Below are 16,080 nucleotides of genomic sequence, written 5' to 3'. Positions count from 1 at the left end.
TGATCTATAGTAGTAGTAGGAACTGGCTATCATTTACCTAGGCCTCACAGTCTGTTTAACATCCCCACTTAAATTCACTTGATTATTGTCTGCTGTAAGTTTTAAGCAGATTACAATATACAATGTAAACCATCAAAACTGTAAAATGGTTCTACAAATTTTGGACTGTTATAATAATAATAAAAGCACAATTTGTAAAGCACATACCCACACTCCTAAGGAACATGCTCTTAGCGCTTAAGAACAAGAACGAAACATGGACTGCATACAAGGGACAGGAAAACAAATAGCATATGAACTACAAAAGAATCAACAGCCATACTGAACGAAGAATAAAATCCAATACAGAAAAAAATATAGGACCCAAATAACAAGAACAAGAGCTGAGAGTAATACGATATTGCAAAAGTGCGTGAAAAAGGACTAGCATTATGGGAAAGGTTATTAGGAGTAATGTTTATGGAAGAGGTGCGTTTTCAGTGCACGTGTTAGAGGATTCAATAGTGGGTAGGTGGCGGATGTGGAAAGGGAGAGAGTTCCATTGCTTTGCTGCACAATAACTAAAAATCCTGTGGCCATATGTTGTTTTGGTGACAGGAAGAGTAAAAAGTTCATCAGACAAGGAGCAAAGTTATCTAGCTGGGACATATGGGAAAAGCAGTTCAGAGAAATAATCAGGGCAGGTGCCAGCAAAGAAATTAAAACAGCACGGACAGTTTGTACTGGATGCGAGAACGGATGGGAAGCCAGTGCAGAAAACGGAGAGGGGTGGAGTGGTCCCGTTTCCTAGCTCTAAGCACCAGACGTGCAGCAGAGTTCTGTACTTTCTGGAGTTTGTGAAGAAGGTATTCAGGGCAGCCAGCAAGCAAGGAGTTGCAGTAATCAAGTCTGGATAAAACAAATGCAGACAACAGTGTTGATACCGCGCATAGACAGAATGTGACAAATGGCGCTGATCTTGCGTAGTTCAAAATAGGCAGACTGACAGACAGCTGTGTGACTTGTTTAGCCGGTCATGTCTGCAGTGACAATGAATCCCAGATTCCTGATGAAGGACGCAAAGGTGATGCTGGTTTCGCTCTCCTTGATGTGACTTGGTGAGCAAACGAGGAAAGATGGATTTCTTCTCGAACATAGGAGGGCTTCCATTTTATCATCATTGAGTTTAAGTTTGTTTGACACCATCCAATCTTTGACTTCATTAATACAGACTTATATATAGATTCCTTGAAGCTATTCAGATTTGTTGCATATTTGAAGTTGATTGGCAATGAGTTCCAGTTTGCAGCAACGCTCTTTGTGAAAAGTAACAATGTATGATGGATACTTTTTCATCTGAATTTCTAATAACGTTAGTTTGTGGTGGTGAGAAAAAAATACATGCATATCAATGTACTCATTCATGCAGGGATATACAGAGTTTTAAAAATAAGTGTAGATCAGCCTCTCAGCAAATTCCTGTAAAATTTATATGCACAATGCAGGAGAGTAATTGGCAGTGTTGGGAAGGGTTTTTATTAATACTGGAAGAGTTTTTCTTTTATGTTTGTTTCTTTTTCGTGACCCGAAGATTCATCTTATAAAGAATTTTTTATTTTCGAAGTTAATAATGATACCACACAAAGATTTAAAACAAATTATGCTAGGCATTTATTAAATGTTAATCAGAATTTAATATAGAAAAGTGATTTTGCGTCTCACATTAAAGATGCAAGCAGTTATGAACATAAACGCACGTCCGTGGTGAAAAAATGTGTCACAAAGTCGAGCTAAAACAACAGTTAATTATTATAATAGTGGTATACTATTTTTTTTTTTCAAACTGACAACATTAGGAATTTTAAAACACTGAAGCAAACATATATCAGTCCACAGCAGAGACGTTATAGCTTTAACGTCTCTGTCCACAGAGAGGCGGAGACAGCTGGCATGACATGGTCCCAACTGGAAAGGGATGCCCAGTACCGGGTCCGAAGGCGGGGTGTGGTTGCAGCCCTATGCTCCACTAGGGGCGAATACGAACAAGAAGAATCAAACGTTATGGATTATTATTAAGGATAAATCTTCTGTTGCTGAGTGTCACAAAAACGAAAGTTGGTAGCAACAAAGAATAGCGTCCCTTGGCATGACCCGTGCGCATGTAAAAATGTAAACTTCCTGTTTTGGAAATAGCATGTCGAAGATGGTTGAGGTAATACCGAACTATATCATAAGAAACAAACGTTCGTCTTGTGCCGTATCTTTAGTTCTAATCTTCATTACTGGTTTTGCTGTTTCTTTCCCCAAATTATTGTTTCTTTTTTTTCTTTTGGCTGGCTTGAGAGCTTATGCGTTTCTTGTTATTTTTAGCTTCAGAAATCTTTCAGTTGGTGCATCTCTTTTCTACATTACATTTAAAAATGGATTGTTATTTTATTACGGTGTTAATTTAGACTTGAACATCTTTTTCAACAAATAATAGCCCTCGTTTTATTTGAGTTAGAAATGTATTTGTTGTGTATGTTAACAAAAGAGTAAAGCCTCTTACTTTGCTACAATATTCATTGACATCATTGTTAATGCATTATCTACTCTTAACTTACTGCATGTTATCAACAATTCTGTAATTAAATTATTAAGTTTATCTTTAAATCAGAAGGGAGATGAAGACCAGTAAAAAAAACTTTACAAAAAAGAAACCAACCAAACAAAAAACTGGTTAGAAAATCAAATGAATCGGATAACAACTTAAAGTTTTAAAAGTTCTTTAAAGCAAGCTTTCATATACAATAGCTTTTTCTGTCGGGTGTTTATGTAAAGTTCATTTGAGTGCATGAGCAAGTGTAACATAAAACAAAATTGAAAGGTATTTTGAATGCAGAGAGTTTTTGACAATATAGCATACTGAATCTATGTCAGTGTTTTGTTTCTTTTTGTGCTGAGAGTATATGTTCAATCTGTTGTGAAGTATTTCCAGTGATGATTGCCTACATGATGTTATCATTGACCATCTCCTCATCTGATAAGCATATCTTTTCTGAAGATTTCTATTAATGTGTCCTTGATGTTTGATTTTCAGTGATCTTCCATTTCTTAATTTCATACAGCTCAGTATTTGTTTTCTTTGTCATCATTGACTTATTATTGGGATTTGTAGCACACTAAGCTACAAACTTTTATTATTAGAAGTAATAAAATATTGGAACATAGAAAGGTTAAGACCTACCTTTTGCAGTGTAAGCAAGATAAAAACTAATAATGCTTCTTTATTTGCTACTTCTATTTACAACAGAACTTTTCCTTTGTTGGGAGCTCTCAGAATTAATGATCTAAACAAAATATAGCCACACCTCACATACCCATACAGTTACACACACACACAGAGTCATGATTATTGGGGCACACATTCACCAACACACTAGATACATTGGTTAGTTCTGTTCAAGAGGGCTATGGCAGTTGGTATAAAGGACTTGGCAAAATCACTCTTTTTGGCAACCAGTTGTTTCCATTTATGGCTAGAGGGTAGCATTTGGAAATGGTGGGTAAGAGGGGTATGTGATGATGCACACAGCTTTTAACCTCACAGCCCTGGTGTGACAAGCCAGTGATCTTAACTACTCTCATCAAACAATCCTTATCTTTAATAAACAGAGCACTGACATATTAAATGTGAGAGTGCTTTTGATCAGGCTGTAATATAGTTATTCAAGTACAAGGCCATAGACACCAAAATTACTCAATTGCCTTAGCAAGAACTGATATACATTCCTGGAAATGATATTAGTGTTTTACTGGAAAAATTTTCATCTAGCACTGTGCAAAGGTATCTAAAATTTTGCATCTGTTTTACTGTCTCACTACCAGTAACCAAAGACGTATAGATAGGTTGATGTTTCCTTCTAGAAGGAGTCTGTCATTTAATATCAGTGTTGAAATGCACAAGCTTTTCAGTTGTTGGACAATTCTTGTGACATAGCTTCTAAGAACATTGTGCACTTAAGGATTTATCCCAAGCAAAAGTTGAAAAAAAAACCTAGTTTTTTCCCTCAAGGTATGGGAAAATTTGTATCTTGAGCTAGTCATTTTAGAATATTGCATTTAGATGGATCCTTAATTGTTATTTAAATTAGAAGTAACCTGCTCTTCCTTTATGATACGTCGTGGTGAAACAGAAGGAAGCAAGGGGAACTAGTGGGTATTCATCATCTGAGAGAACATTATTTAGAAAGGGATTACATTTAGGATAAAAAGAATTTTGAGAAAAAACATTTTCTGAACAGTGCTCTACCAAATGTGATTTTAAAAAATACTATGTGTAATAGTCCGTGGTGTGCTGGAGTCTGTATAACTCTTTTGTTTATATCAAGGAGAAAAGTTAAACAGTCTACATTTTGTGGAGATAAGGTGTGAAAAAAATTACACTCAAATGGTCTGTGAGACCTTTTACAGACAAATCACAAGGAGCAGGCTGACTGTGGATGCACATTTGTGTGTGTGTATGTGCATGTATGCATATTTTCTCTTCGCCCTTCTCTGGTTCTGTCATTTGCTCTGACCCAGCCACTACATATCGAGATGAACATTTGTTCTCTACTAAAACATCATAAACATAAACAGAAAGTCAATTAAAACTGCAGTTGAACAGTAGATAATTGTTCTCTCAAAGTTTTATGTATATGCCTGACTTAAGAGCTAAGTCAATAGAAGTCATAAAAGATCAATTGTAATATTTAGCATCTATTCCTGGATACAGCCTTCTGCCTCTGTTGCTATCAGAAATTAAACATAAAAGCTTGATGGTGTGATGCTGGTTAAACACCTGGCAGGATCAATAGCTTAGAAAGGTAAAGCAGAATAGTGCTAGGACTGACCTCAAAAGTATAATCTGTTCAGGCTCCTCTTGTGACTTCAACATAGCTAGGGGCTTAATCAGGGAGGCACTCAATTGACTTAAACTCAGATGACCAGCTGTCGGCATTGAGGAAGTAAGGCAGACGGACTTTCCTTTTTAGGTGACATCTGTGCTGTTAGATGATGTCAATGAACCAGCTTTGATGCATTATGCTGGGCTAGGCACATTAGTAACTGTCAGGATATGATCTTGCTTTCACTGTTCAGTTTGTTGAATTTTGTTTCTGCTGCAGCATTGATTCTTGGGCCTACCACTAAATGTCATGCTTCGCAGGCTCAACATATGAAGTATTTTATTAGTGGCTTGAAGGATAATATATGATTTTAATGCCATACAGGGTTTCTTTGGACCTTGCCAGATTAGTTTATTTCTGCAGCAGTATATAAATCTTAAACATATCAAAAATAGCAGCACTTAGTAACTTGTCTTTTTCACTCATTCTAGGACGTGGTGACTGTTCAAATTGAGCTTGGCCACAAAGCTGATTTTAAGCCAAGGCCATCCCCTGAGGGCTTCACTCATGACTGGATGGTGTTTGTGCGTGGTCCAGATGGCACGAACATTCAACATTATGTAGAGAAGGTGGTCTTTCATCTCCATGACACCTTCAAAAATCCAAAGAGAGGTAAACATCCTATAAAATATGATTTTACTTTAATGCTGAAAACCCTCACCTGATGTTCTATAGAATATCTTTTTTGCATGTGCTAAGAAAAAAGTTCCTGCACCAGTGGAGAAATCACACGTAATTTTAAAACTAATACCAGCTGGGGTTTTTTCTTTTGCAATTGTTTCAGCAAATGCGGGTAATGTATTATGAGAATACATACGCCATTATTTTGCTGTACTTATGAGCTTTCCTCTGTAGCTATTTTCAAGTTACAGAATAGTTCTTACCTAGGTAAAATTGCATGAGTTTTTCATTAATGCAGTAGCATTTCCCATAAAATCTGCTTATTTCAGTTGTGACAGAGCCACCATATGCAGTATCAGAAAGTGGGTATGCTGGATTCCTACTGCCTATTGAAATTTTCTTCAGAAACAAGCAACAGCCTCGTAAAATTCGCTTTGAATATGATCTCTATCTTAATGGAGAAGGAGCAGGACCAGTTAACAACAAACGTCATGAAAAGCTGAAGTTTTCTAATCCCTCGGAAGACTTTCGACAGAAGCTGTTAAAAGCTGGAGCTGTAAGTTTCTAATTCATTCTCCTTACCCCACTTTCTGTACAAATTAGAAGATATGTACTAATAAAAACTGTCTTTTGATGCTACGGTTAAAGGCATAATGGATGAGAAATGATTTTGACACTGGGAAAGAGCACAGTACAGAGATTCCCATGCACATGCAGTGTTCTGAAGTTTTAATCATTCAAGATTTATTTAAATATCCTTGATAATTTAGATGACAGGAAAAGTCTAGCAAAGTTGTTTTTTTCCCATTGATTGGGTAAAGCTCAGTGCAAAGTGGGTAAATGCTTTCTCTTGGTGTTCTTAGGATTCACTTTTACAAACATCCCTATGAACGGAAAAAAGTCAAGATCATAACCTCACCTTTTGCAAACTGATGCACCTAATTAAGAAATTGTTACAGTTCTCCCATTGGCTAAAACATTGATAGAGTAATTATATCCTTGTACAGTCCTGATGTTTGTGGTGTTGACCTTGATCTGTGTGCATGGTGACATTTGCAGGCATAAATCTCAAAAACAGGAGGGGAAGGTTTGGGAAAATAATATCTTGCCCAGTCATTAGAAGAATCAGTTGCACTGAGATGACGTTGAAAAAATGTAGCAATGACACGAACAAGGGCAAGGATGACAAGATCATACGAGGATGCGAAGAACATAAGAAGTTAACAAGAATAGGAAGTAATAGATTTTAAGGATGACAAAGATGATAAGCCTGTGGAGAAAACAAAAGAACTAGGTGGCCTCAACATGAAACAAAAAACTTCCCCCTCACGCACTCACCCACACAGCTCACAACCAACAGTACCGGAAGCCCACTTCCGTCTCACAGACCCTGGTGGTCACCAACCGGCTACTGAACCTGCACCAGCCCCATGGATTTCCACTGTCTCTTGGTGGTCACTATTGGCTACTGTGTCCACTAGCAGTACCAGCCTTCTAGTCCACCCCTAGCTTGCGTGGTCACTTCTGGCTGCAGTGCAAAACATGGCACCTTGCCTACGTGATTTCTCACCACTTTCAAAACCCACACCTCTCAGCCTCTTAGGAAGAATGTCCCAAGGGATGCTACGCTCTGAGATTCACTACATTGTCTCCTAGGAGCTGGAACCAATGACCAGCACCCACAATACCCATGCTCGCTAAAGTATGTGAAGGCTTTTCGTGCTAAAACTGCACACAGGGTTGGGAGGAGGTATTAACATCGAACCCCTATTGCTGGAACAAGCAGCAAACTCAGCACTCAAGCAGACGGTGCATGACGTAGCATGGGCATGACTTCAGGTGTTGTTCAGTCAGGGGAAAAAAGCCTCGACCTTTCCCTGCAAATGGGGTAAAAAAAAGCCTGGAATATGACATCAAACATAATCTGCTGTAAGCTGCCTTTCTAATACCGGTTCGTCCCAAGCACCGATAGAAAAATGTCTGACACACAACATTCTCCACTAGACTTTCAAATTTCTTTCTTGTTTTAACAAGGAAAAATGTGAACGAACTTTCATGCCTTGTGTTCCTAAGAACTGACCTGAGTCATGGTATTATTTTAGTTGCTTATTTACTTCTTAGGGAAACACTGCTTTACAGCAGTAATGATCATTTAGAATGTATCAGTCTCGAAGAGCTAAATATTCATAAGGCATTTAGCATGTGTGACAAGGAAAGGGCTTTAAAAAAGATGCAAAGGCGGTTAGGGATGAAAGGTTTGAGTGTCTACTTCAGCATTGCTTCACCATAAATTTTAGAAGTAAGGAAAGTTACCTTTCTGATGCACAAGAGCTTTCAACATGTGTTTGAGTCACCTGTGTTGTTTTTTTTTTTTTTTCTTGTTTCTTTTGGTGTTAAAAGATAATGGCAGCGCTACTCAAATATATCTTGCTCGTTTTTTTGTTTTTTAAAATTATTCCATAGTATGCGGTATAAGGATAAATTCAAGGGCAATAGAAATGATCTCAGTCTTTTTTGAACAGGTGAGCAGTATTGCAGCAGCAGCAAACCAGCCATTTATGGATTTGTTTGGCCCTCCTATCAAGACAAGTTTGGTGGACAGTCCAAAGAAACATAAGAATAAGGTAAGTGGAGTGCACGAATATTTCACTTCGTCACTAAACTGTTTTAAATGCTGAGTCTTCATGTTCTTAAAACTCTTCTATACCAGAATTCACCCCACCCATTTACTCACTGTTTTTAAATGGGAGAACAAAATGTCGTAAGCTGTCAAGATTTGCTCATCTTTACTTAACATTCAGGTGTCTCCAGTTCATCCTATTTGATAAAGGCTAAGTCTAAAGAATCAGCCTGTCTCAATCTTACTGTTTGTTTGTAGTATTTTGAAAGCATTTTATCAGCATAATCACCCATTTTTAATATTCCATATCCAAAAAGTGATGTATACATACATAGTCTTTCCAAACTTTTGTTATGAGATAACTGTCACTCCTAATAGTGCTAATAAGGCAGTCACTAGCTGGACAAACAAGATACTCTGAACATTCTTGAATGTTTAAATTAAAAAAAATATTAAAGACTTCATTGATTTTTTTTTAATATTCTATGTTTATATGTATTCAGTGCACTGCAGGCACTGCAGCATAATTTACTCATATGAAGCAGTTCAGAAGAGTGTTAAGGTTGACATGTCGGAGAAATGCAGCTGACAGATGTATTGCAAATTCATAATGTCCAGTAGGTTGTATGACTTAGCCGTGCAGATAGTCCCTTAAATAAGTGTCTTAAAGTGACAGTCCTGTAAAATTTTTATCATAATATTTAAATCTTACTTGCATGCATTGAAACTGATAATTTCAGATGCTTCTGTAAATTAAAAGGACTATCAAGATAATTATTAAGTATTAAGATAAAAGCTAACACAGAATATTTATTCCTACTCACATCAGTATTGTTTTGTTTTTTTTAAATTCCAGGATAAAGATAAAAGCTACAGCAGAGGTAAACATTCACCAGCTACATCAAATTCTTCGTCCACCTCAGAAAAAGATTCAAAGAGCGACAGCCACATTCATGTTTCAGGGAAAGACATTTCCAATTCTATTTCGGCACCACAGAAGGACAGAGATGTTACAGCTTCTTCACAAAGAGACAAGGAAGGATTCTCATCATCATCAAAAGATAGAGAAAACACTTCTTCACACAAAGACAGTAGCAGTAGCAGCTTGTCACAAAGAAGCTCATCATCAGCAAGAGAAAAAGAAAGGGATTCCACATCATCCTCTAGTCATAAGGACAAAGATACTTTGTCTCATAAAGATTATAAAGGTGGTGGCACTGGACTTTCTCATAAGGAAAAAAATGGTTTCAAAAAGAGTAGCTCTAGTTCAGGCCATAGAGAGACCAGTTCTTCATCAGCTCCGTTGTCATCATCTACATCCCATGGACAGAAAAGCAGTAGTTCATTTTATAAAAGTAGCCACAGAGACATTTATGGTTCTAGCGTGAAGGCCAGTCCTGGAAAAGATGTGCAGGGAACCACAGACATGGGTTCTTCCTTGAAAGAAGGGTCATCTAACCACAAAAAGAAATCCAAAGACAAAGCAGGCCGAGACAAGGAGAGTGGTGAGTCAACAAGCAAGCGAGCATTAGAGCCAGTAGCAATGGGAGACAACCCTTCCACAAAAAAAAGAAAGTTGGACAGTAAAAACAGTTCTTCCAAAAGCAAATCGAAATCAGAACATGACAAGTCCTCCTCAAAGGACAGCAGTGCGAAGTCCAGTTCCAAGAATGAGTCGTCTAAGCCCCCAAAGAAGAAGGAGGGCAAATCTGAAAATTCTAAAATGCCAGAAGAATTAGATTCAAGATCTTCATCTGCAACTAGCAGTAAAAGGAAGAGCATAGAGAAGCGAGTGGCGGACGACATAGACAAAAAGGGGGAAAGCAGCAAGAAGACTTGCACCCCAGCGTTGATGCAGCGAAGGCCCAGCAACAGCTCTGTGAGTTCAGAAGTCTCCACAGTGTCCAGCCTCCAGTTCACAGATGAGGAGGAAGAGCGCCCCGGCCTAGACATTTCAAACCTCATGGCCGATCTAGGTAGTCCTAGTGACAAAGAGCAAAACAGCAAGCCAAAACCTAAACTGGCATCTCCAGCTCCATCTTCACCAGTTCCTGTGCATTCGGGATCCTTATTATCAAAATCCAAAACATCAAAAATGTCTTCTTCAAGCATATCGTTGAAAAAAAAGTCACCACCTTCTCCAGTGAATTTTTCAAACAATGCATCTTCATTGTCTTCATCAAGATCATTAAAGCCTTCTGCCTCAACTTCATCCACAAAGAAAAAATCACCAAACTCCTCGTCATCAAAAAACAGCCGACCACCCTCCTCTTCCACAGATAAAACCAAAGAAAAGAAAATTTCCAGTGACAAACAGCAAGAAAAGCTTTCAAAAGAGAGCAAAGCTGAAAAATGTGAACCCAAGACAGACAGCCCTCAAGCTCTCCCTCCAGTCTCCCGGAAAGAATCACAAAGTTCTGTTCTAGAAAAAGTCAATAGGGTTGACAAGAAAAAAAATGAAACTACTGCACCTCAGAAAGCTTTGAAGGTTGAGAGGAAAAGCTCGGAAGAGGAGGGGGAACTTTCTTCCTCATTAAATCTTTCAGATAGTAGTGACGAAGAAATGGAAATGGTAGTTAATGATGACAGAAGAGGGAACAGTGCATCAGTATCTAGTGAAACAGTTCCACCCCAGGCAGACCCCTCAAATGTGGGTGCACCAGATCGGAGGGTCAGTGTAGACAGTATGCATCACATGTCCCATGAGAATGGTGGATTGTTTTACAAGGATGATCTTGCAGACAATGGATACACTTTGTGGAGTCTTGTGTTGTTGCAAAAAGAGATTGAAAGTGTCTCGGAACCATCTGTGCTTCAAGAAATTGCCGAATTGGTCTTTGATTCTGGGAAATCCGCAACTTATGATGATACCTTTGAATTCGACCTATGTGCCATGGAAAAGGACGTGGTAGATAAAATCAGAGACATTGTCTCTCAGCATCATAGAAACCCTTGATTTTTTTTGTTTTTTGTTATTATTATTATTTAAAAGTGTTTTGCTTCTGGCTGGTTTTGTTTGATCAGAGCATACCTGAATTTCCTGCCATAATGTTTGGAGCTGTGTGCTGTTGAATGATCTGTTGACAGCAAACTGTACCAGACTGATAGAATAAAGAAGTCTGCATTTCATCAACATGAGATTCTCTTGATTGGCTTTTAACTGCTGCCACAGCACATGCATCAAGTAACTATCAGACACCTGCAAGGACCGGAATCGACCTTCATTGTTTAGGAAATTACCATCCACATGTTAGTATAGTGATGTGCTCTTATGACCCACAAGTTCCTGGTCTGTTGATGTTGCCTTTTAATTAGGACTTAGTTCTGCTGACTTGGACATATTGAAGACATCAGTCAGAACTTGGAAGAAGGGGGATCCCTCCAAAAAAAAACAAACAGCAGTTTGTGCTAGCATCAGCTTTGCCCTTAATTGTTTCTGAATGAAGAAAAGATTGTGTTTGCAATATTTCTTGTGTGTTTGTGTGTCATGCTTTTAAAGGCATCTTTATGTTGTGTAGCTTTACACCTCCCATTTTCTTCCAGCTTTTTCATTTGAGGGACACGACTTCCTGCTTTTTTGAATAAGATTATGATTTTAGTAAGATTATGTCTTCTTACCTGGAGTATGAGTTCTTTGAGTCAGTTTTTGGTAAATGTCTGCTGGCAGTTATTATGGCTACATTTTTCGGTTTCTGTTAATGGGGTCTAGTCAAACTTGATAATATAGTCTGAAAATGGAGCCTCGCCTGTGTTTATTAACATTCCATTTCCTGTTTAACTCTGGCTAGTATTGTACTGGTGATTTGTGTATGCTATTTTTGGATAGCAACGTGTGAATATCAGACACAAATTTTTAAGAGTTTAAGTAAAAGGATGTGGTCTAAAAAAATTTGATTCACAATAAGGTTTTCCTTTGACACCAGTCAGCAGTACTTTCCGTGGCCAGACATGCCATCTTTCAGCTGTTAGACTGGTGTGACAATATATACTGGGAAGTAAGAATCTTACTTCTTTTGTGATGGCATTTATATGAACCCTGCCACACACCCATTTGTTAGATCATTTTGGGTTTTGTATAAATACCATTATAAAATTCTGTATATTGCAGATTTGTTCAAAAAAATCTCTAAATATTTCTTTTTATTTCAGATCTGAATTAATTTTATTGTCTGCTTGTCCCATCACCCCTGTCATTTTCTTCCCACAAAAAAAAAAAAAAGCAGAAAGCAAAAGGTCTCAAAAGCTGTATATTCCAATGCGCACATCATTCTTTTAATGTTGAAGTTCAAAGGCATAGAACTTCTTTCCTAATAGTGCATGACTATTGTTTTTGCATTCACGCAATTACACTTGGAGACCTGCTCTTAGGATGAAGCTGGCAGTCATCTGCTGAGCATCCACAGACCCCTATATCTTGATGTTACCAGCGCCAGCAAAGGCCAGACCTCTGCCCTCAGTTCCTGGATGAGACTACTCACCTGTAGGATGTGCTGTGTAGTCTGTTTTATGTTCCCACAAGAATATGATGGGATGAAATGAGGTGTAGTTTCGAGATGTGTAGCTTAATGTAAGACTTCTTTTCAGCCTGTTCTTTCTCATTGCAAACTTTTTTCTTTGATGTAGCATGGAGAAAAGATTGTTTGTTAATGCTTGTAATAGCTTTATTCATTTGCACAGTTGTGGTCGCTGTTCCATTTTATTTATGTCAGTACAAGCTAGCCATTTAGGTTTCATGAAAACCACTTGCCAAGTCTCTTTTTTATTTAACAGTAGCACACTAAGAGGCATTATAAGTGAAACAAAAATAGTCCCTATGAAAGATAGAGGACTTTGATATTTTATTTTAATAATTGTGTACTGTTTTACTGACACATCATGACTGTGATCTTTCTGTTTGCAATGTATGTTTCATTTTTGAATGATGGTAAGAAAGAGAGAGACTTAGTGTAAGATTTGATTTGTGCTGTGCTGCAAAGGTGGATTTACATACATTTCTGTCTCCATAGAGTGAAATGAGTGGTTGTATTCTGACCATATGTGAATTTAATTTATGACAAAGACTTCAACAAGGCCTTGTCTTTAAACTAGAATATATGGATCTATGGTAGAAAATATTTTTTACTTTTTCCCTCTACCTTTTCACCAATGTATTCAATAGAAAAGCAAGTTTCTCGCCACTAGTAGCTTTTAAAAGGGCAATAACCTGCTGATCTGGTCATACCATTCTACACCTAAGCTACACCCAGCTCACGATGGTTACTCTGTAACCAGATCTCTGAGTAACGCTGCATACTGTGGAAGGGAGATTAGGACACACTCAAAGCTTCATGTAGAGAAGTATGCATGTGCCAGTGCTGCTGTTGCTAATGTTCATATCCTCAAGTGTTTGTTATTTATAAATGAGTTTCTAACCAGTCCTAATTTTAGTTCACATGAGCCTTGGATGCAATTATATTTGAGTCATATGTGAAGTAACTCTTTTCAGAGTGGGGTCAAGTTTTCAATAACTGCATTTAAGTGTGATGTCATTTACTTTTCCTATTACAGATTCCTTGGTTTTTTTAATTGAGCTCCCACCCACTCCAGATACTAGTGATCAATTTGCATGGACTTGTTGAGGGATTTTCTGCTGTCATCTTCTGGAGAAATTGACAATAGAAAATTGCTAAATGTACTTTTGTCTTTGGCAGAATAAACTCATATTCTTGTCTAATGAAAGTCACAAAATGGGCTATGAGTTCCAAGTTGGAAATTATTCCTGACAGTTTGGCCTCTCAGGCAAGAATTTTCTACGGGTTGTGTACAGTTCTTAGTCATGAACAAATTTTTCAAGGGTCTGAATTCATGTGCATACAAGCCATTGTAGCAGAACTTCTTTGGCTCCTAAAGTTATTTGTGCACAAACGGTTGCCGTAAGTACTTAAACACTATGACCATGCATAAAACACCAGCTTCAGCAGCCCTGCCTGTTGGAAATTGCATGAATTGTGAAGTTGTTACACAAATTTCGGTTGCTTTAGCGGAGACTATCATGGTTGAATGGCCCATCTTTGTTGTGCAAAACCCTGGGTTATATAGAGTCTATATACAGAGTGCGATGTTAATTACCTGCAGGGGGTTTACTTGTGAACACTTCGAGCTTAGCCACTTTGGCTACATTTTGTGGGTTCAGACACACCGTACTATTCTAGCCACTTGATCTGGCTTGTGTGCAGATGCACAGTTCAACCTTGGCTATTTGTTCTGGGTTGTGAACACGCAATGGTTAATTATTAAGTTTCAAGGTTTTTTTTGTATAAGAAAAATAGACATTAACATTTAAAGCTAGTATAAGAACAAGCTTAATATCCAGTGGAAATTAAGAATTTATAAAGCATATGCTTCTTGTTAATAACAAATGAATAGGAGATGGAGGAACATTTTAGAACTGTTTTGCTAAAATCTAGGTCAGTTTAGTGTCTGCTTGTGCTGGTGGGTTTTGCATCACTTTAATATTCTGGAAACATGCTGCTATTGTGGAAAACAGATGCTCTATTTAAAATTCTGCTGCAAAAGAGACAAACTGCCTCTTGTTATAGTGGTTTAGAATAGCTTTGGCTCATATTCTTTAGAAATGCAAGTTTTGCATACATTTTTAATATACTTGAGTTGCATTGACTTCAAGCTGCTTATCTAAAGGGGTTCAATTATCTGTTTACCTGTTATTGCATTACTGTTGGTCTTCCTGTCTTATAGTTTTAAAATTTTTTTTTAAGAATTTGTCAACTCAAGGCTGGTTGGTGTTTTCATCGCAGGGAATTTGTTCTTGAACAGTATTTGTCTGTTGCAGCATTTGCAATTGATACACCAAACATTTTTGTAAGGTAGCATGTCAGACAGGTCTCATGCTTCTGCGTATTTGCATGTATCCACAATCCTTCTTTGTGCAGCTATATCTTAACGCGAGGAGTGGTTATGTCTCAGAGTGTAGTTATCAGATACTGATGGCTTTGTTAAAAGTCTAAAAAAAAATTGAAAGATGATAGCACCATTTTGCAAGAAATGTGTTAAATGTTAGAAATTCCAGAACAAGAAAAAGTTTTTTATTTTTTTTATTACTTTTCGTTTTAGAAAAATCTCTCCTTTTAGAAACTTTTCTTTTAGAAATGATGAGGGGAGATACTGTTGGTCTTTGGCTCTTGTGGAGCAGTTTCTAAAATAAAACAGGTTTTAAAAGTGAGAAGGTTTATCTGAAAATGTTAAATGTTCATAACATGTGAAGAGTTTATCCTTATTTGCCAGGCCTTCACTGTCATGAGGATCTGTACCTAGCTTAAGATCATGCATGTATGTGTCCATTCTTTCATTTCCTGGGTCAAAATATTTTCCAGGGATAATTCATTCGTGATCTGATTAATTCTTTACTGATCCCTGGCTTTGTATGATAAACGGCAATTTTAGTCTCAACCATTGTCATGTTGAACTTTGTGATCAATCATTATACTTTGAAAGTTGGAACATTTCATTGACCTTTCCTGTAGGACAGCAGTGTCCAGATATTTGATGTGTAATCCACCAAAACCGTATGTGACTTTACACTGAAAACATAGTGTTGCTCAAAAATAAAAATAAGATTATGGTGGAGATAATGTTATAAATAATTTGTCATTGGCAGTATGCTGTTGATTACAAGCAAATTGTGGTTTGATGTATGCTGATCACAAAAAAAGACAAAATAAGAGAGAAATATCAATAAAGCACACAAAGCTGCTGCTGCTGTTGTTTATTGTGCTTAACATTTTTTCCACACCAAAGCTGTGCATGACCTTTGGACTGTTCACCTTCAAAAGATGCTGATAACACACTATTGATTTTTAGAGCCTCCAGCAGTTTCAGTATCTTGGCATTTTGATGATCCCCTCATTTGTGCTCACTGGAGGGTAGACAATAATA

At 37.5% G+C, this 16,080-nt stretch overlaps 1 protein-coding gene across 2 annotated transcripts; it reads left to right on the top strand.

Moving 5' to 3' along the window:
- Positions 1 to 1,664: 1,664 nt before the first annotated feature.
- LOC112553954 (protein AF-9-like) lies at positions 1,665 to 15,898 on the top strand. Of its 2 annotated transcripts, none has more exons than XM_025221486.1 (5): positions 1,665 to 2,191; positions 5,339 to 5,519; positions 5,858 to 6,084; positions 8,051 to 8,152; positions 9,005 to 15,898. In XM_025221486.1, exons 1-5 carry the CDS (start codon positions 2,174 to 2,176, stop codon positions 11,102 to 11,104), a joined length of 2,628 nt encoding a protein of 875 aa, XP_025077271.1. In that variant the 5' UTR covers positions 1,665 to 2,173; the 3' UTR covers positions 11,105 to 15,898. The 2 variants fall into 2 exon arrangements, with proteins under 2 accessions (XP_025077271.1, XP_025077270.1); XM_025221485.1 differs by lacking the exon at positions 1,665 to 2,191 and adding an exon at positions 4,478 to 5,181.
- Positions 15,899 to 16,080: the final 182 nt, after the last annotated feature.

The sequence above is a fragment of the Pomacea canaliculata genome, linkage group LG13 (genome assembly GCF_003073045.1).
Source record: "Pomacea canaliculata isolate SZHN2017 linkage group LG13, ASM307304v1, whole genome shotgun sequence".
In the NCBI taxonomy this organism is placed as follows: Eukaryota; Metazoa; Mollusca; class Gastropoda; order Architaenioglossa; family Ampullariidae; genus Pomacea; species Pomacea canaliculata.
This window is presented reverse-complemented; position numbering and strand designations above follow the sequence as displayed.